At 41.3% G+C, this 21,129-nt stretch overlaps 1 protein-coding gene across 1 annotated transcript in view; it reads left to right on the top strand.

Moving 5' to 3' along the window:
* Window positions 1–8,852: 8,852 nt before the first annotated feature.
* Window positions 8,853–21,129, top strand: part of FGGY (FGGY carbohydrate kinase domain containing) — a 127,277-nt gene continuing 115,000 nt past the window's right edge. Inside the window, exons 1-2 of the mRNA XM_071750010.1 lie at window positions 8,853–9,014; window positions 20,240–20,466. Coding sequence (XP_071606111.1) covers window positions 20,266–20,466 — 201 coding nt within the window. The 5' untranslated portion in view covers window positions 8,853–9,014; window positions 20,240–20,265. The remainder of the gene's footprint in view (window positions 9,015–20,239; window positions 20,467–21,129) is intronic.

Genomic DNA, 21,129 nt, shown 5'->3' with positions numbered 1-21,129 from the left:
GAACTGGTGTAGCAAGTTGGTATGGAATTGTTTTGCTCTAAAATGAAAGTTCATTTAATTGGAGACTGCAGGAAAAATGTAAGCATATTTACAGCAATTTGCATATGTAAGGCTTTTTATAAACATTACTTAATTACTGGATAAATAATTAACAATTTACCCTCGGTTCTGAGTAACATGTGTGTCTCTGGCTCTTGGAGGGGAGACAGGAAGCCTCATTTTTGTCATGCCTGAGGCTCATGCCCATGGGGTTTTACCCTTACAGTTGGAATTTGGAGAAGATGTCAGTCAGGCTCTGCTTATTTTCACATCTAATTCATGCAAAAAACAGGTTTCCTCCTGAGGCACTAAACTGGCCCAGATTTGCTTCAAAGTTTGGCCTAGGTTCAGGGAATGACTCACTTTAACTAAGGTACATCCATCTTCCTGGCTGAAACACAATATGGGAAGTCTTGTCAAAGAGCACATACCCCCCCTAGAACTTAGAGCATAGAGATTCAGGGCCATAGAAACCAAAAGAAATTGCTTGTTTCATCCCCTGGTTTCCTGTTGCCCAACATTAAGGACAGTGAGTGGGTGTTATCTGAACATCATCACACAACTCAGAGCACCAATGTGGGTTTTTGCATGCTAAACAAGGTGCAAATGGCTGGGAGGTATCCCTGGAAGCTGAGCTGGGAGGAGGTGCAGTCTGTGAGCCTGTGTGGTCATAGGCTCTGGGCAGAATTCTATGGAATAACTATTTCAACAGGTTGCAAATGAAGGTAACTTTATAGATCACTGCTAAAATATGGATTACCTTGGAAAGGCCAAGGTTAAAAGGCCTAAAATACCACTCCAATCCTCAGCCCTACTCTTAACCTCAGAATTGTTGTGTCTTGCTCTTTATTTCACTGTTGGTTTTTTAGACTGGTCAGTGATTCCAAAAGTTGATCAAAGCTGCAATGGTTTTATCATTGCTTCAGAAAGATAAACTGTAAAATCCAAAGGTTAGCAACCAGAGTGTGATTTTAAGGACTACTTAAAGCTGTTTCATTCTGCTGCTTCTGCTTAACACTGGAAGGAACTCTGAACTGCAGCTGTCTTCTGTGCCAGAAGTTTTTTTAGCTTTTTGAAAATTTTTTCAATATATGTTTTAATTTATTGATAGAATTTCATCCATTTGATATATAGTTTATATAGTAAGGCTTTGTGATTGTCAGGTCATGTCACTCTAAGTATGCAGGCAGTAAATTTGAAAAGTACCTTTGGTGGTTTATTATGTTCACCATCTTTTTACATGTTCTTCCTAATATTATGTCAATAGTCTAAAGGATTTTTTGAAGTGATGCACTGAATATTCTGGCTTATAAGAGAGCTCAGTATTGGATACATCATTTATCAGTTCACTGCTGTCAGAAGCTACTGCATCCTTCTTCCCTCTCGACCCAAGCATGATTAATCTTTCCATAGTTTTCCTCTGTTGATTTTCCCAGGAAGCCTTAAGTAAGAACTTGGGCATCTGCTTCATGCTGTTTGGGAAGCTCAAACAACTGCAGAGGGGATGGACTGAGCTCCCTCAGACCTCTGGCAGCATCAGGTTTCCACTGCTTGCAACCCCCCATTCACAGCTCTGGGTATGTGCAGCACTGGCAGGAGGAGCTGGGGAGACTCCTGATGTCTGGGTCACAACCTATGAGGCTGCACGATTTCAGGAAAGATCAGGTTAGTTCCAGGAAGAGGGAAGTGTTACAAGTTTTTTTTCTCTGTTCTGTACAGGAGTCAGAAGTTTTCAACATCAGTGAGAGCATCAGTGTGATTCTGATTTCCATCTGTCATGCAAAGCATAAATCCAAAGCACTATGTGAGACCAGTCATGCCCAAAATATTTAAACTTACCTAAAATATTGGAGAACTAACATCTTACATTTTTCTCCAGAGCCCTGAGTAGAGCAGACATTCTTTTAAGCATATATTACAAACCCAGGCAATAGATTAAGTTTGGAAAATAGATTTATTTAACAAAGATGAAGCAGAACTAACTGGATCCACATATGTCTTTCTACTCATCACTGCCTATAACTGTTTCACTTTATTTCTTTGGGTTTATCCTGTTTTGCTGTGACCACCTCCTGGCAATGTTTCTGGAGGGAAATTAAAAAAAAAAAGCAAGGAATTGTAATTTGTAAGACATATGAAATCCTGTGACGTTTCCTAATACGTGAATGAATATTCCTAAATGCCAGACTAAAACATCCCTCCAACAGTTTCTTTTACAGACTTTCCTTGTTCCAGAAACTTGGCCTGAGTTAGGAGGAAACCCCATAACTGTCCCTTTAAAGTTGAATTGCATCACTGTGGGTAAGATTTTGGGCCAAATTCTTTAATGGTGCAATTCCATGAAAATCAGAAATACTACACCAGGGCTGAATCTGCCCCATGGGAGATAAAATTATCTCCCTAGAGGCAAGGCTTTTGGAAATAGTATCATATTTTAATTATAAGCAGACAATTTCTTTTGGGTTGTATACAGAGCATGAAAATCTCAGTGCTGTAGGAACTAGCTACATATATGGTGATTTTATTCCTTCTTCCAGTGCTGTTTGGTTTATTTGTGTATTTGCAGGTGGCTAAACAATCTTACAGACTTCTTTTTTTGTACTTGAATGAGCCTCTGTTGAATTTAAGATTTGAAAAGATTACAGTGCTGGCTTTAGAACATAACTTGTACAATTTGCAACGAGTCTGGGAGAAAGGCTGCCTGTTATTCATAATCTGGGAAGCCCAGATTCCAGTTAACAACCTTACCCTTGGAGAACAGGCAATTATATTTTCTACAGAGTAACAGATGCTGAAGGTACTTGGCCACCCAAGACTGTGTTCACTAGTCCCTGAATTCAAAGGGCAAACTAGGATCTGCCTTTTGTAGGAAGTCCCAGGCACAGCAACAGGATGTGCTGCTTGAAATGTGGGTGAGCCTTTTTCAACCTTCCCCCGTGCTGACTGGATTTTGGCATCACTGCATGATATATCAATGCTGTAACAAACTACTTCATGTAAGCTGGTCATAGTCTATGGAAAAAGTCTTGAAAAGGTTGTTGCAGGAAAATATTTACCCCTTGTTAGTTAGTTTTCATGTTGTGAAATTTAAGCTCAACAAGTTTTCGTAGCTTGGCTCAGAATTTATTTCCAGCTCAACAGATTGTGATATCAGGATTTTGCTCACTGGATTTTGCCAGAGAGGTACAAGGGCAGACATCTCTGCCAGACCTGTCTCCCAGGTATGTCTGCTCCTGGTCACTGAGTGACCAGCCCTGCCTGCCCTCACCTCTGTAGCTTCTGTTACACCAGGCAAAGGCTGCACAGCTGTGGTTGGCCCTGACACCAGTGATCTCAGGAATTACTTCAGTATAAATGTTAATGAGAAAGTCATAATTCTAATATTTAAGGAGTGTAAAGGGATATGAAGGGATACAAAAAGACATGAAGTAGTTGCAGGAGTCTACTGTGTGTTCATGGTTCATGGTGCTGGGGAGCAAACAGAACTTTTTGACATGCTGGTAGCCTGGATGGGTACAGCAACTCTGTGCAAAGACAGTTCTCTGCTATGCTGCATCAGTGGGCTTCTTTTCTGGCCAAGCACTTGGAGAGTGGGGGTCTTCTCCTTAATCTTATCTGTGGAGAGCTGACAGTCTTTCCAGAGGGCAACCAGGTGATGACAAGGTGACTTTAAGCCAAAATTTTTATCAGCATTCACTTCAGGAGAGGTCGTAACGGTGGCAAGAGCCATGCTCATTTTTGTTTTGTGTATTGCTGCAGGACAACAAAGTCTTTTTATTTTGCCACCAGGATCACACGGGGCCACAGAACTTGACTTATTCTTATGGCATTGGGAGTGTGGTTTAGAAAGAAAAGTCCCCGTGTTGCCTGGAATGCTGAGCTGTTGGGTACCAGAGGCAGAAAACATCCTGCCTGCTGTGAACGTTAGGAAAACAGAGCAGCCCTGGCTCAAGTGCCAAGTGGTTTTTTGAAAGGCTGACTCCCCTGAGAATAAAGGATATTGGTGTCCAGCCAAGAGGACAGGCAGGAACAGGCCCTGAGCAAGACACTGGAATTTTGGTGGAGCCTGAAATATTGTATGGTTGTTTGTATCGGCTGCTGACTTTTGTATTAAATGGTGAGCTGCTCAAAATGTAAGGAAATGGGTCACAAATTGATAAAATCTGACTTCTTTTTCCAGCTATATTTAGAGCTGGGTAGAACAGGGATTTCCCTTTTTGGCTGTTCTAGCATCCAAGAGTAACTTAATATCTCCGTTAAAAACAGAAAAAAAGTTCCCCAAAGGAAATTTCCTTTTTTTCCTACGGTACAGTCAAAAATCCCTTCTTGTCACTGCATAGTATTTGTGTTTTTTTGTTTTACTTCCTTATTTCCCTATTTGAATTAATAGTCTTAGTTTAATGACTCAGTAAGCATTTCATCCAGAGTATTCCCCAGCTTCAGCTTCCTATACCTCTGTTAAACTGCTTCTTAAAAATGAGATTGAAACCCCCCCTCAGGTGCTTCCATCTGCCTAAGCAAGCACATGTTACACGACCCTTCCAAAATCTTTTTTTCCCCTCAAGTGTTATTGTAAGCAACCTAAGTAAGTGGCATTTTTGAATGCCCTAAGATCAGTTTCTGCTTCTGTAAGTAAAACAATTGGCATATCTGCTTGTTTTGTTTTGGCAAATGGATTGGTTTAGATGAGGTTTTTTGCACAGAAATCCTTGAAAATGTCACACACAAGTGGGAAAACTGCAAAAGGAGAGAAGATGGAAGGTATAGATAGAGCTTGTATTACTTGTTTCCTCTTTATTTTAATTTTAGAAAGATTTGAGAGGTTATTAGACCCCTTAGTGCCATTGTTTCCAGTGCTGCAAGGCAGCTCAGTAGCTTCTTCAGGTGGTCACTAAGCTTCCACCTCCTTTGAAACAAGTTAGGTGATGTGAAGTTGTCTTAGTGATGTTACTGATGCCATCCTTGGCCTCACTGGATGAGAATGCTCAAAAAATTCTCTTTTATCTGTACTGAAGCTTGGCACTGAACCTGCATAGGAACTCTTTTTTGCCCCTGTGGTGGTAGCTTCAGTTATCACGATGTACCCATTCTTTCTTATTCGGGGCCCAAAAGAAAACCCCACAGCTCTTTCTGTTCAGCTTCTGGCACTGAAGTGTAGCTTGCTGGGCTGAAAGATCTTGTCTGGCAGATCTGAGAATCTGGAATCACTGGGTTCAGATATGCCAACATTTCCACTTACTTGCTTTTGCTAAAAGCCCTGTTGACTGCAAAGCTGAGCCCGGCGTTCCAATTTCCGACAGAAAAACGTGGTGGGCAATTCCACAAGATATTCCATATGGAATTTTTTCTGGGGCATCTCCCTGGTGCACAGGGGCACTCCTGAGGTGGTAGTTTGCACTGACATTCAGCAGCAGGCTGGGATGCTGGGTCAGAGCCTGCATCCAGGGAGGCTGAGAGATGTTTTTGTGTTGCTCTCAGTGGAGCAGGACTGGATCTTTATTTCCTTGACAAGGCTGGAAAATGTTCATTCTGTCTCCTTCCCCTTCACACACATATTTTCTTTTCTTTATAGAATAAGTCATTTGTCTTTATCTCACCATTCACCTCTCTCTTTGATTGCAGTTAATGGAATTGTCACCTTTATGTACTCATGTTCCATTTCTCAACCTGTCTGGACTTTGGCCTCCAAAGGTTACCACTGCTAGTGAAGTAATATGATTAAGTGAGTCTTTTTAGACAGATTTATGCAAGATTTCTTCTTCAGCAAGTGTCACATCTAGTCTAGTTCTGCAAAAGAGAATATTTCAAAGATGCCAACTGTCATCTAAAGCCACTGAATTGTTCTGCAGTGCTGGCTGGGAGGACTGCAGGCCAGCTCAGAGCAATGCTGATTTACACTACCTGCAGCTGTATCCCTGCAGCCTGAAATGCTGGCTTTTGGTAATAATGAAAAAAAGAACACTCCTGTCTCACAGAAAGCACTTTTAAAATGGAATTTTCATTAGTTACTCTGTAATGAAAAAGCAAAAGGGTATATTTTAAGTGAATCTGTCCAGAATCTTGGAAAAAGAGCAGTCATTACAGCAGCCATGCTCTAAACAGAAAAAAAGAGCCTTGAGTTCTATTTAATGTGAATATGTCTACAAGATATTTTCAAGTTTATAGAAAGATTTTGAGATTATAGAGGATTCACTGCACATGTATCTACTCCTCCTGCATTTGATAAGGAGCACAAATTAATCATCATTATTCTGCAATAATACAACACCTCTTAACCCTCAGCTTTCAGGATATTTCAAAGGAGTAATGAATTGAGCCTCATGTGGTCTTGGGAGTGGGTGGTAATCTCAACTTTGATTCTTTCATTTAACAAACAAAACAAAACATTTTCAGGACTTTGCTTTTAGAGGCTGGAGATCTCGTAATTGTTCTTGAAAATATCTTCATTTGTCCTCTTGGAAAGAAACCATGTGAGTACTAGAGAAGAGTAATGAAATAGGAAAATGTATTTAAGGAAAAGTTACTATATTTGTCTGTACTTACAGACAGATAACTTTTTTTTTTTCCTTGGCTATTTATTGAAGAAAAAAATACATTGATAGTCGAGGTACTGAAGTAAGACAGGTATAAAAAAGGCAGAACAGATCCCTGGCTGTACCTAAAAGGAGTGCATAGGGAATTGTTGTTTCCACTGTACAAGTCATGAGCGAGACATAATTTTGAACATTACACATTATGTTGTGCTTCTCATGTTCAGAAAAGATGAATTCTGACTGAAAGGAGTGCAGAGAAAGCTTATTAGATAGTCCAAAACTTGCTGTTATGAAAGTCAAAATAAATAATGTTCAATTTAGCAAAAGAACAGTTAAGAAGGGATTTAAATGTTGTCTACAAACACACTGTGGGGGGAGAACAAGTATCAGTTGTATTAAAAGAAAGTGTCAGCAAACTGTAAATACGCAGAAGACAGAAATAGTGAAATTTGTTTCAATAAACAGAGGAACAGGATAGTGGAACAAAACAGTGAAGAAGGGAGGGTGAAGAACTACAAACTGGAGCTCAGCATGTGTACAGAAAGCTTTATAGGATTTGTCAGAGACAGCAGAAGTGCTCGGGTCCATTTCTCTGGGCTTCATTTACTGCTTTTGGTTGAACAAAACATTTTGGTATATCCACAGTACTTTGGTTCTGAACTAATGTGGAGCAGCTTTTTTGTGTCTGAACTCTCCACTTTCTCTCTGTGCTGCATTTCCTTGGTCAGTGGTGGCCTTGGGGCTGTGATTTGTTCCCATGGGCCAGGTGCCCACATGCCTGGACTGGATTGGGATGTACATGCTCACTGCAGGGGAGCTGGACCAGATGACCTTTAGAGGTCTTTTCCAAGCCAAATTATTCTATGATTCGATGTCTCAGAAAAGAGACATTTGCAGACCTCCTGGGGAGCAGAGCTGAGCAGCAGAGCACACACTGCCCCTGTGCAATGAGCTGACTTGGAGCTACAGTCAGGAGGGTGGCATTTTTTTAAAACAAAGCAAAAACATTTGGACTAATTCAAGAAAACTCCAAATACTTCATTTTGGGTCTAATGATCTTTCCTACCTCTCCTAGAGGCAAGGTGTTCCCAGTGGAAAGTCAGTTTTCACCCAGGTTTCAGTTTTGTGGAAGTGTGTTCCTTCAGAAAATAGTTCCAGCGGAAAATTACTAACTGGTTCTAATACAAAGTGACGAGCAGAGCTCTCAAAATGATTCAGTGGCAAAGCTGGAATGAGAACCCACAGCTCCTGACCACGAACCCTGTGCTCTAAACCACAAGACAACACTCATCTTTCCCTGAGCAAGGTTGTTCCTGCAGTATTTCTGCCGGGGCCAAAGTGGGAAAACTCTGGAAACGTTGCAAAAGAGCTGTTTGCTACGAGATTTCCTGCTGTAGATAATTTGGGGGATAACGGGAAAAATCCCTGGGGCCTCTTGAGAAGCATCTGGACATGGTGGGAGTGTGAGGGTTTCCATCTGCTCCTTCCTAGGGGTGTCATGGAAGGACTTGGTGGGGTTTGGTCCTGCCCGTGGCTGGAGGGTGCAGCCCCTGCTGGCACAGCTCTGTTTTCAAGGGATGTGTTTGAGGGGATCCTGCTGCCCGTCCTCATTCCATTTTAAGCAATCCTTAAATAAACTCAGGGTTTATTCCTAACATCAGGAATTTTCCAATTTTCAGTTATGATTCTCTAACGGAGTAATCCCGAGGATAAAATCTAACTCATGGCTTGCAAGTCCTGTTTTATTTATTTAAGAAGCATTTATGGGTCAAGGTGGGGGATGTGTCAGACTGTCCTTAGTCCAGTCATACCCATCTTCTTCTTCCCTGGCTCTCGGGACGGCTTCTTGCACCCCTTAAATTGCTAAACCCTTCTGCAACCCCCAGAATATCCGCAGACTTTCACAGGGCAACAGGGCTGCGGCTGAGAAATATGATTTAGCAACATCCCCTTTACCAAAAAAAAAGCCAACCCCCCTCCTTGTTTCTGTTTTATTCGCTTTTAAATTAAAGAGAAATACGATTCCCTTTCCGAGGCAAAAAAATACTCGTATCAGTTGAATTCCTGACAGGGCACAGTGCAGGCTCGGCTTTCCAGGGCAGTGCAGCTTGACAGCTATGCCTAACACACAGCAGATCCCTTTTACAGCGCTCGGGGCGAGCTCCACACACGGGCCCCCAAATGCAAACCAGATGCCGGCACCGGCCGGCGCAGCCTTCAAAGGGGAGCGGGGGAGGCCGAGCCGCTCCCGCCTCCCCTTCCCCGCCCCGACAGGGGACGGAGACGCAAGCGCTGCCGGGCCGGAGGGCCGGGGGTGGGGGGAGCTGAGCGCAGCGGGCTTCCCGGCAGCGGCCGGCGGTCAGGAAATTGGCCTGTCAGGAAAAGCGCGGTTTCTGTAGCCCCGCTCCCTGCGCTGCTAATCTTGTGTTTCAGTTTGGACAAGTAAGTGACTGAGGCTCGCCAAGGCCCGGCTGCGAGTATCCGCGGCGGGGCGGGGCGGGGCGGACCGGGGCGGTTTCCCCTTCAGCCCGGCGAGGCGGGAACCGCCCCCCTCAGGGGAGCGCGTGCCCCCTCAGCCCTGCGCGCGCCGCCGCTGACCGTTACGGCCGTTAACGGTCGTCAACGGTCGTTAACGGTTGAGGGACGGGCCGCGCTGTGCTGTCCTCTCCCGTTCGGCCCTGTCAGGCCCCGGCGGGCGGACAGCCCAGCCCAGCCCCCTCTCCGGAGTTCCAGGCTGAAAGCGGAACGGAGCGGTGTTCCGAGAAAACTCCTTCCCCTGTTCGTGAGGTGCTGCTGGCTGAGAAAGCGTATCGCGTTTGCGGTGTGTTTTTGTTTTTGTTTTTTTTAATGAAAAAAACCAAAAGCTGTGGTGCCCGTGTGTAACACCCGCCTCCCCTTTCGGCTTTTTCTCCGGGGAACGTCCTCCCCTGAGCCCCCAGGCCGCACTAAGCCTGTTCAGGGCGTGCGTTGTTGTGTGATTAAATTACTCCGAATTGGTTTCAGAGCCTGGTTTTCGCATAGCTGATGGGGCATTATAGGATTTACATTCTCGTCTCCCTGCCTGGCTTCCCGAAGTTTGCTTTCACTGATGTTTCTCCACAGCACAGCCTATATATAACGCCTAAATTTAATGAGAATGGGCCTGCCCTTTTTCACAGCCCCTTTGCGTTGACAGACTCCAGGCAGTATGGAGGGTGCGTGGCGCCCGAGGAGGCACTTGAGGTTTCCCAGGGCTGGGGTTGGTACATCCCTTCCTCCCAGTGCCTCCTCCTGCAGGCACTGGTGTAGGAGTCACCATTTTCCCTGCGGCCTTTCCCTGAGCTTTAAATGGCAGTGCTCGGGTGACCTGACGTAGGCAGATGGGACATGTACATTACTGACATGCTTGTTTAATCCACCGGATCCCCATGAGGTTTCCTTAAATGTATTTCTTGCCCTTGCTGAAGTTGGTAGTTTCCAGTCATCTGTCTCTGGTACAGGGTCTTCTCACTCCTTGCTTCCACTGCTGCCTCCTTCCTCCTCTTGCATCTCTGCTTTCTCACACCTTTGCAGCACGGTCTCCTTTGCATGACAGTTGCTCCTGTGTTCTCATAAAGCTGTGGGCTGGCAGGGGGCCCACCCCAATAACCTGGTAGAGTTTACTTGTGCTGGGCTCCAGACCTCCCTGTAATGGCCGTGTTCCTTGCTAGTGACGTGCTCTGCACCAGTTAGGAACTGGTGACCTTGCAGATTCTTGCTCTGCTGGGGTGCCTGGGACTTGTTAGCTAGTTTATTAAATTTAGCATCAGTGCCACTTCTCTGGAGAACAGTTAAGAAATAAAGGTCAGGAAAGGAGGGGGCCCTCTCATTTCTAAGTTTCTTAGGAAGTACTGAATAGATCTATGAAGATGGTCTCCTCATTTTTCATCCTCAAGTATTCCCTTATCCTGGAAGACTGTTCCCTTAATTTATTGAAATTGACCTTTTTTCTAAAGGTACCTAGCATACTACAAAAACATTGAAATTTTAGTGTCTTTAAATGTTTGCACCCCACTTTCCTTCAGGAATATGTACTGGCATATGGTAAGAAGAAAAAAAAAAAAAAAAAAAAAAGGGAAAAAAAAAAAAAAAAGAGGGCTTTCTTTTTTTCCTGAAAAGGGTGCCTGGGATAGGAGGATGAAAGGGGAAAACAGGGGAATTGGGTTCTTTTAGGTACAGCTGTTCCCAGCTGTAAGAATCAGGGCAGAAATAAATACATAGTGTCAGGAGAGACTAAATAAACTAGTACTATGCTGGGAGGTTTTTCTGTGTATTCTTAGCTACTTCTGTTACTCTGTGTTTCAACAGTCCTGCAGCTAAGTTACTATTTCAAACTGTTGGTTCTTTTGAAAAAATTGTCCTCTTTGCAAATAAGAGCTCTTACACGTTTTGTTTCTTGTGCTTCCTCTTGTGCCCTCCTTCTCTCTATAAGAAGAGAAGCATTCTTTAGATTCTACTAGAGGTTGATCTTTTTCCTGAGCACTAGTAGATTTACAGGAGAGGATCAGAATAGCTCGCCTGTGTGTTCCTGTTTTGTGTCTTGGGCTTTTTTCTGATGACTCACGTTGAACTTTTTGCCTGGTACTGGCCACTGGAATATCAAAGAGCTTGATGTGCAAAATTGACAACGGGCATTGCCTTCATAGAAATCTATTTCTGAGCTTCATTTTCAAAGGGGAATGTCTTTATCAGACATTGTTTGTTTGTTTGTTTTTTGTTTTGTTTTGGGTTTTTTTGGCTTATGTTCTGGTTGGTGTCTTGAGCTCCCTTCAGTTTTCCCTCTGCATTTCCACGTGTAAAAGGGAAAGCACTCAGACTGTTCATAAAATGAACTTTGAAAATCTGTGACCTTCAGCTGTCTGAGGCAAGTAAGCTTACAGGCTCTTGGCTCCTGAGGTGTTTTGAGAAAGTCATTGGAGGGAACTTACAGAGGTGTTGGGCCGATACCCTTTCAGGCTTCTCTTTGTGGGGGCTTGAAATTAGGAGACTGATTAATCTGCCGTCATTAAGAAGGAAGACTTGCATTGGTAAAAACAGAAACAATACTCACCCCCCCTCCCCAGCTGTGTATAAAGGGAGGAGGAAGAGAACTCAGGAGGTTCAGATGAGCAGATGTGATTCTTCTTTTGCTGTAAGAAAGAAGGGGATGTAGACATGTTACGTGTACACGGGCTGTCTAGCTATCTGATTTTTGTGCAGATTTTGTGTTTCTTTTAACCCAAACTAATGTGCAGCCTCACTTCCTCTTAAGTAGCTGTGACAGGAACTTCAGGGCTAGTGTTTTTGGAATTGCAGCCCAAATAAATGTTTAATTTTAAAGTGACGGATTAGTTAGTGCTGTCATTCTTCTTACATTCTTACTATGCAAGAGTGAACAAATACTGTATAGTAAACTGTAGATTTGGCTTATATACACGTTTGCTTCTGGGCTGAGCATCTTGAAAGAAGTGGTTTACAGCATGTCTTTAAAAATTGATTTCACCATTTCATCTACTACTGGCCTGAGTGTTCCAGTATCTGCCAAGAGTAATTATAGACAGTTGGTTCAGATGTTGCTTAAATGTGTAAGCCTTGATGGGAAATGCAGTGGATTTCAGCCAGTGTGCTAATTTTGATGTTTTGTCATTTCAGAAAACGCTGAACTCAGAACAAATTATTTTTATAGTGATCTACTGATACATAATCACCCAGCTAGGGCTAAATTCAACCTTGATATAAGACTGGAATCTAGAGATGTGATTAAAAGCTAGAGTATCATATGCTACAGTAGCATAATGGCTTTATTTACCCAGGATCCCAAGTAAGCAAATGTACCCTGCATCAAAGCTTATGGTGCTAAGGTTGCTCCAAGGGTGCAGTTTAAAGCTATGTGAGCTGTAATTATGCCTTTTCAATTGCATTGTACTCCAATTTAAATTTTATAATTTGAACACATTTTGTAAATTAATATTATTGTGCCAGGGATGTGTTAACTGTATGCTTATTTTTTTTGTTGTTGTGTTGTTTATTGTAATTGTTTCTCCATTTCTGTTATAGCTTAGAAAAGAACCAGAAAATATAAAAGTCACAGTACAAAAATCTTCCTCTCAGTTACGGGCAACGAACAGAGATCATTCTTTCTGTCCAGTATGGGTTACAGCGATAGAGATACAGAAATAAGAAGGATCTTCCTTAGCATTAGATTAATAAGCTGATGGATCCAACCACTTGGATCCATCAGTCATTTTGGAGCCTGTTGCCCCCTTTCAACTAGTCATGAAGCTGTTACAGCTAGAATTTATGTAATAATCAGATGGCATTTTTTCCCCCTCACAGTCAATGTAAACAAGATAGTGTCTCCTTTCAGAGCTTCAAGCATTCTGCAGTGTCATTTGGGACATGTCTGTCTGCCAGATCATTAGCACAGCCTTAAGGGATGTGTGCAGCTGCAGTGTCAGAGCAGGGAATGGATCTGAGTAGGTCAGATACGTGAATCGTATCGATCCCAGGTTCTAGGGGTGTGGTGAAGAATGGGTGTTGCTACCTCTGCCCTTTGAATTCTTTGGGTTTTTCTGTGTGAGAATTGTGTCTTGGCATAAACTGATCAACATTTCCTCTGTTTGACAAATTGCAGGTTATGGCAAACATTCAAAATCCTGCAGATGTGTGAGTGCACCTGTGATGTTTTCAAGTGTCAAGAGTTTAATCCTGAACTACTAACACGGTTGGGAGTTTAGCCACAGACTTTAATGGATGCAGGATTAGACCTTGCTTTTGAAGTGATGGCCGAGTCCAAGCAGGGCCAAGAGAGCTTTGAAGGGATTTAGAGGTGTTGGATTTCCCTGGTAATATGTGTCTTTTCTTCTGATCTCATTTTGTGTGTTCTTGAGGCTCTTCGCTCAGCCTTCCTTTTTCCTGAGAGCTCCTCTCTGCAGCTGTTTCCTGCAGTTCCTGATGTTAGCTGAGCAGTGGAGCAGAGGGGGCTGAACTTGCTTCTGTGGTGCAGCATAGTAACAGGCTGGGGAGCAAATGGGGCAGCCCAATTTACCACTGCCACATTGATAAACTGTCTCTAACTGGGCAGCTTGGCTGCTTTGCTGGGATCTTCCTGATGGGGTGAGCAGTAGTCTTAAGTCTTCTCCAAGCAAATAGTTGAGAGGAGCTCACAGATTCTGCTGTTTAGATGTCCTTTGAAGACCAGAAGTTCCAAATCCCTGGCCTTCCATAGCAGGTCTTCTCTGTTCCTGTCACTTGACAATAATGTGTTTTTCTACTGTGAGCATCTCTGAGCAGTATCTCTATGCAGTCTTGGTATAGTTACTTGCTGCTTACTCGTACTTACTACTCCACTGTATTATGGTACTTATTATTGCCACATTGTGAGCAGTCAGTGAGCAGAAAAATGCCTTTTGCTTTACCTGATCATGTCAAGACTGAGTTCAGCTCATCACTTGTGATCTGCAGATAGCTGCAGTGAACCTTCTGGGGACAGCTCAGGATGCAATATAATCATGACTGCATGGAGAAGGTGAATAGGGAGCAATTGCTTAATGTCTCCTCTAGCTCAGGAACTCAGACACATCAAACAAATCTATCAGGTGGTCTGCTCACAACAAATGGAAGGACATTTTCTTGCAGTGTTTACACAGAACTTTGTAGCTCACTACCAAAGTAGGTTGCAGTTGCAGAAGTTTCCATGTATTCAAAAAGACCACAAACAAATTCAGAGAGGAAAAAGCCTTCAAGGTCTGCTAATCCTAAAGATAAAATTTCTGGCTCAGGAAGTCTCTCTACTATAGATAGCAGGAGGAAGACGGTGTCCTGGGGACGTACCACTGGATGAGAAGGGCAGACATGCTTTTCTTAAGACTTATGCTGTTTGTGGCAGGGTCCTGTACTAATTGGACCTTTCATCTGACCCAGAGCAGCCATGCTTTTCTCTAATACTCTTGCTTTTATGTTTTGTTGCTCTTACAGGCTCTATCTGTCAGTATGAGTTAAAGAGAGGAACTGGAAGGCAAGCGTCATTTTTCTGGTTTGGTACAAATCTCTTCTAGAGCAGCCTATAAAGATGTATAAAATGTATAAAGATGTATAAATGTACAACCCTGCTGTACATTTATGAGCTTGATATTTGTTGACACCAGTCATGCTGATGTCTTTCTGATGTTCATAAGTGAGATATCTACATAGGCAGTAGAATCTGAAAATAAGCAAATTTTGGATCTCATTTAAAAAAAAAAAAAAAATTGCTTAGTCATTTTCATTTGTCCTCTAACCAGAATAAACTTGTTTATGTCTTGCTTTACATCACAGCAGGTGGAATTAGTTTGGTCTGAAAGTATTTAAAATGCAAAAGATATAATTAAAGGGCAGAAGGCAATGATGAAGTAATGGTTTTGTCTTGGACATTGAGGAAGGGGAAAAAAAAAAGATAAGGAGAGACATTACGGAAGATTAGTGCATAGTGAATTATTTATAGAGAGAAAAGGAGATACTAGAAAGTAGTAGAATATTTTCAGAGCTGTGATGGGATTTATTGAGACTCCATTACAATGTTGGAGAGGGCAATTAGGAAGGCTCTAGTGGAAAAATCCAGGTGTTATGGGATTGGGCCTGATTCTTCTACAAAAAATGAGGTCTCTTCCACTATTTGCAGCTGCTTTTCCTTGTTTTAAGATGTGAGAAAGCTCCTTTACTGGAGAACTGTAATGGAATGAAATAATCTAGAAGTGTTTGGTTTTTAGTGAAGAGACATACTTTCTCCAGCTTAGTTTTTAATCATTCCAGGTCTGCTATTGTTAACATAGCCCTCACATTCCTGAGACGGAGATCTCCTGCATGTACGTGTTTCTGTTTTGGGAAGGGAAAAGGGGAGATGAAGTGTGCTTTTGTTCCTTCTTTTTATTTTGTTTGCTGTTGGGTAGCTGAAAAATAAATGCTTGTTAATAGTTATAGCATAACCCCTTGGGCATTTAAAGCTATTATTCTATATTAGTACTGCCCTTCAACTCAGCGTTAGAATTCCCCATCTGCTCCCACTCTCCCACACAGACATGTGCCTTCTTTGTCTCTTCACATCCAAACAGGAATTAAAAATCCTGGAAGAGGAAAGGGAGTTCACTGTCTTCAAGAAGAGATTTGCCACTTTACCATGACCAGTTTTCTTAGTTTACTGTGGAGGTAGAATCCCAGCAAAGTGGTGAATTTCCAATATAATGTCAAAAATGATTGTTTCATTTTACTTCCTTTCCCCTACTGAAAAGCAGCTTTTATTTAACATGTTTAGATCATTTCACACGAAGATTATGAAGCCTAATTTGAGCCTGCTAATCTATTTCCCAGTAATCCATAGAAAAGCACAGCTGCAGTAATAAAAACATACTGTTTATCCATGATCTCTCGCCTGGGCAGCCCGCAGTGTTCCAAAGATCAAAGTTTAAAACCAACGTGCCAGTCTTTCCTGATTCCTTGTACTTAAGCACACGATAGCACAGAATCTGTCCCTGCTGCAAATAAATACCTCTGCTGAGCTCCAGCTTGGTGTGAGTGTGCAGCCTTCCTGTACCCTAGCTCTAACAGAAAGGTACGTCCTGGCAACTTGATAACCATGAAGTAAAGTAGGACAAACTGGGTTTGGTAGTTAGTTGTAATGAAACAGTCGTCTGGTTACTTAGTCATTCCATTTAAATTAAAGTAAGCAATGTTAAGGATTTTCTTTTTTTTAAAGAAATATTTTTGCAAATTACAGTTTCACCCCTCTTTTTTTTTTTTTTTTTTTTTTTTTTTTTTCTTCATTGCCTATGTGGGAAAACTAGCACATTTATTTAAGGATAAACTGGGAAGTCTGTGGTTTCCAGCACGCACATTTTGAATAATATTTATACAGACTATTATTTAATGGGCCATATAAATATTTATCATAGGCTGTAGCCCTTTGATCATAAATGCTTGTTTAAAAAGCCATTCTGTCCCTGCTGTGATTTGCAAAGAATGAGGCCATTGCTGGTTTAGTGCTAGGAGGGAATTTTGGATTCTTATCCTGTCTTAGGAGTTATAATCATAGACTAAGACAGTAAAGCTGGATATGTCTTTGGAAAATTATTTTTTTTTCTTTTTCCCTTTCTTTCTGTTTGCACATTCAAATAATAAGCTGTAAATATGAGACTCTCTAATGGTACAATCAAAGGCAAAGCTGTGTTGAAGTTTTGGAGGCCTGTTTTCTTGCCTTTGAGAAGCCAGGCTTCCTGAGTTAGATACTTTAGGGGCACAGAAGGTAGTGGTATTATCACCAGTGTTTTCCACCACTTTAGAAGTCCCTAAAAGTGCGTCATCCATATTCCAAATATTTTGGTGTCATTTTAGGAATGGTGTGCATGAGGAATTGACCTGTCTGACTGGACCTTCAGGACTTATTATTTAAACTGTGTTTCTGGTTTGCTGTTTTCCTTATGATTGTATTGACTTCAGAAGCTTTATGCTAAGAGATCGGTAGATACAAAATACAAAACAAAGTTGTATTTGCACAACAAAGTTTTCTTTGCACATTGGTATCCAGATTCCAAAGCAAGAAGTTTGTGCTGGGACCTCCTACCTCTGAGTTCCATTGAAGTGTTTCTTCATTTCTGATTTGGAGCTTCCTCTTTTACCAGAGGAACAATCTGTAAACAAAGCTGAATAACAGCTTTTGTCTTTCAATTCTTATTAAAGTACTCTGGCTAAATATTTTCCACCAAGCTCACTTTGGAGTCCTTAGCTTCTCAATAAATACTTTTAGGCAGAGTCCCAGATTGGTGACACTTATGACCTAGAGATAACAGAGATTTTTGTGCATATGATTGACAAGTAGGTGGTATTCCAAGCGACTGGTATTCCAGAAAAACCCTTGGCATAAAATGACAATTTTGCGAGCAGATCAGATCCGATTGCAGAGGTGCTATACTTTGAAACTGCCTTAGTAACTTTGTGTATGCCGTGCTTGAAAAAAGGATTAATATTTACCTTTAGTCTTTTTTTTTTTTTTTTTTGTGTGTGTGTGTGTGTAAAATATTGATGTACTGCATTGTAAATGTAGGTGAGCTTGTAGGCTGAACTTGATTCAGAGAAAGGCAAGTTTAAATATGTTTATGGTTCTTGGTTTTGGACTCTCACTGCACTCTTTCTTGCTAGTTGTCCATAGCTATACAAAACCAAAATAGTGGATATGCATAGACTGATATGTACTGCTTGAGCTCACAAACAAACTCTGCTTTTTGTGCAGTCACTCACTTGTGAGTCCTGTTTGCTTAGTAAGGGATAAAAAGGAAAGTAAACATTACAGGGACTGATTGGATTCCAGGTTTCAAATGTTTGTGGGAAGAATCCAATGCAAAGCCATAATTTGAAGTGCTGAGTAGGAGGTACTCTGAGCTTAATTTTCTAACATCTGTTAAGCTTGTTCTCAAAGTAGCAAAAACACATTAATGAGCTAAAATTAAGGCTGCCATACAAGGAAGAGAAATAAAAGTTTAGAGTAATATTATGTGCGTGTGAGAAGGAGGCAGGATGTGAAATACTCCTTTTACTATTTGTATTTTGTGAAAAGCAAGTAAGATTTGCCTATAGTTAAAAATATCTACTTTGCAGCTTGTGGTTTAATCTCTTCTTTTTATGAGTCAGCAGCTTAAGGCAGTGCTGAAATAGGGAAAAAGAGGGAAATTTGTGAGATAGTATCAGAGACAGTCTTATGCAATTTCTTTATAGTAAAATTTACTGCAAGTAGCTAGCAGCATCTGCAGCCATCCTTTTAAGCTTTGAGGAGATGGAGGGCAAAATTAAAAGTCAACATTTGCTGTAGTATCCCCAGCTGACAGATGCAGTATTAATCACTGATACTCAGAGGTATCAGTGTCTTCTCTGTGACAGAGACATCAGCTTCTGTTAAACCAGGTTCTAGAGCCAGGGCCAAGAAAACAAAGCAAGCTTTCTTGCCAGTATTCCTAGGTGTGCAGTGGTCACAAGCCAGCTATAGATGTCAGCAGCCATTTGCATTGTGCCAACACTGTGTTCAGACTGATACCCAAGCTCAGATTTTGACTTGTATTTGAGATGTTTTTGGGGTTTTTTGGAGAGAAGGAAGGCTTGATTTTCTGTCTTGAAGAAATTAAGCAAAAAACACTGCTTCCAAAGCTGAGCCACAGTTTCTGTGGCTGTATGATCAGCAATAATTACCTGAAGGTAGAAAGAGGAGTTTCACCATTTTCTATTCCTCTGCTTTTTCTACCAGCCTTTTGGTGTACTTTGCCACTAAACTCTAGCTCTTAAAACAAAACAAAACAAAACAAGATTAATTTGAGACGTGAATAATTGTGTTGTTCTACCAAGCAGTACTTTCCAACTCTTTCCCTCCTTGGTCCATGTCCTTCCCTCTAACCAACCCATCCTGCATATACAGAAATAATCCAGGTCACTTCTTCAGGAGAGATGGACTGACTCTAAGTAGAACCATTTTGGTGCTTATAAATACTGTGTATCCATCAAATTGTAATTGATCTATTAATTTTCTGGAAATTAGAAGCTATGTGTCATCTGAGTTTTGTGTGCTTCAGAGGCTAAATAGATTCATACAGGCACTAAACTTGGTACTCATCTGACATTTCAAATACTTTGTCTCATCTCTTAGCATTCTTCCAGCTTGATTAAGATGTAAATTCGAACTATTTATTAAGAACAAACTGTGAGAAGTTACGCATAGTTCATTTGTCACTGTATTAAATGTCAACTAGTTAAATTTAATAGAGAGAAATAAGCATCTCATTGTGAATAATTGAATTAATTTACTTAACTGTACTTTGTTCTTGTTGATGGTCAAAGAATAGGCAGAGATGGGATGCTCTCATAAACCAACAAATTTTCAGCAAATTATTTTCTGAATCTTTTAAATTGTGTACATTGGTGGGAAAAAGTTCTTAAAACCTAACAAGTTTTGGTTTTCACATGGGATTTTTTTCTTTTTTTTTTTTCTTTTTTTTGGGGGGGGGCTCAAAATTAGGTAATTTATACCAGATTATCACTTACTTACTTTAATTATCATTACCACACCATTTTATTTGGTAGGGGAAATGGTTTTCAGATTCTGCAGAAATTGAGCCTGACTCACCATCTCATCCAGCAGTAATATGCTGCTCCTCTGCATTTTTTTTAATTTGTTTGTTTGTTTGGTTGGTTTGGTTTTTTTTTGCAAAGCAGCAAATGCCAGAATTCAGGAAAAAAACCAGAAGAAATCTCCTTTCTGTGTAAAGCACCAGCTCCTGATTGCTGCTGAGTTTGGATCTGCATCCTTCCTTTCATGTCTCTTTCCCTCTTTCTTTTATGTGGGTATGATGCTGTATGAGCACAATTCAGTTCCTTGATTAACTTTATCATACCACGCATGTTCTTACATGCAAATTTACAGTTGACTTTTCAGGAGTTCCTGTGCCATGCAAATAGTATACAAACATTTGAAGAAAATTAAGTACAACTAATGCAAGACTTGAAAACTCAAGTTACTTAAAAAATGCCAAGTGAAGGCTTGCTGCAAAAAAGAGTAACAAGGCAAGGTGCCTACAGTGCATCCCTCCTGTCCTGTTCAGCACAGCTTTACCTCATCTGTCATTTTATCTGCTTTTAAACCTTTTTTTTTTTTTTAATTTTCCCACAACAGGTTTTATTAAAAATGCACAGTAAGAAGCAGGATCCAATAAAATATTATGTTGGAATTGATGTTGGGTCAGCAAGCGTTCGTGCAGCTTTGGTAGATGAATTTGGGACAGTAGTGGCACATGCAGAGCAGCCAATCCAAATTTGGGAGCCCCAAACAGACCACTATGAGCAATCCTCTGCTGACATATGGACTGCTTGTTGCTCAGTCACTAAGGTATGTTGAAAAAAAAGTAAATGAAGAAGAAATGTCTTGCAGGTTTTGTCTCTTCTGGTTTTGAAAGTTGAAGACTTTCCAGTCACTGGCCTTTAACATCCAATTCTGTGATACTGTATAACGTGTGCACTAAAGGCAACTTGATGTAACCTCAGGCTGACGTAACCTCATGATGTCTGTTACACAGGAGAGGAGCTGAAGGCCAGGCTGAATCAAGCTTGTACTGTAACTGAAAATAGAGTGCAAGGCCTTCCTTTGAGCTGTCAGCTCAGGGAAAGGACTTAAGGCTGCTTTCAGGATTCGTCTCTGTGGGTTTTGTTTTGTTGGTGTATGTTGTAGCTATGAGACAGTTCTTTGAGGAGTCAAGGTTGCTCAGCACCTGGTAATTTAAAGATGTGCATTGTGCTGCACTGGAGTCACAGAGGCATTTGTTGTAGAAAAGTTGTATTATCTGGTTTGTGGATGCTGCCTAACACAGTGTCTGTCACCTGTGATTCTATTAAGGTGCCTGTCCTTTATTCTAAGAAAAAATAAATTATGCATTCTGTGCACTGTGTCAAGCATAAAACCAGATTGAAATAAACCTAAGTGTAAGGGAAAGTTTGTAACTTCTGATCCAAGGGTCTGCCTGCATGTACTGGTGGTAAAAGGAAATTAATCAGT

The sequence above is a fragment of the Heliangelus exortis genome, chromosome 8, assembly GCF_036169615.1.
Source record: "Heliangelus exortis chromosome 8, bHelExo1.hap1, whole genome shotgun sequence".
Lineage (NCBI taxonomy): Eukaryota > Metazoa > Chordata > Aves > Apodiformes > Trochilidae > Heliangelus > Heliangelus exortis.
This window is presented reverse-complemented; position numbering and strand designations above follow the sequence as displayed.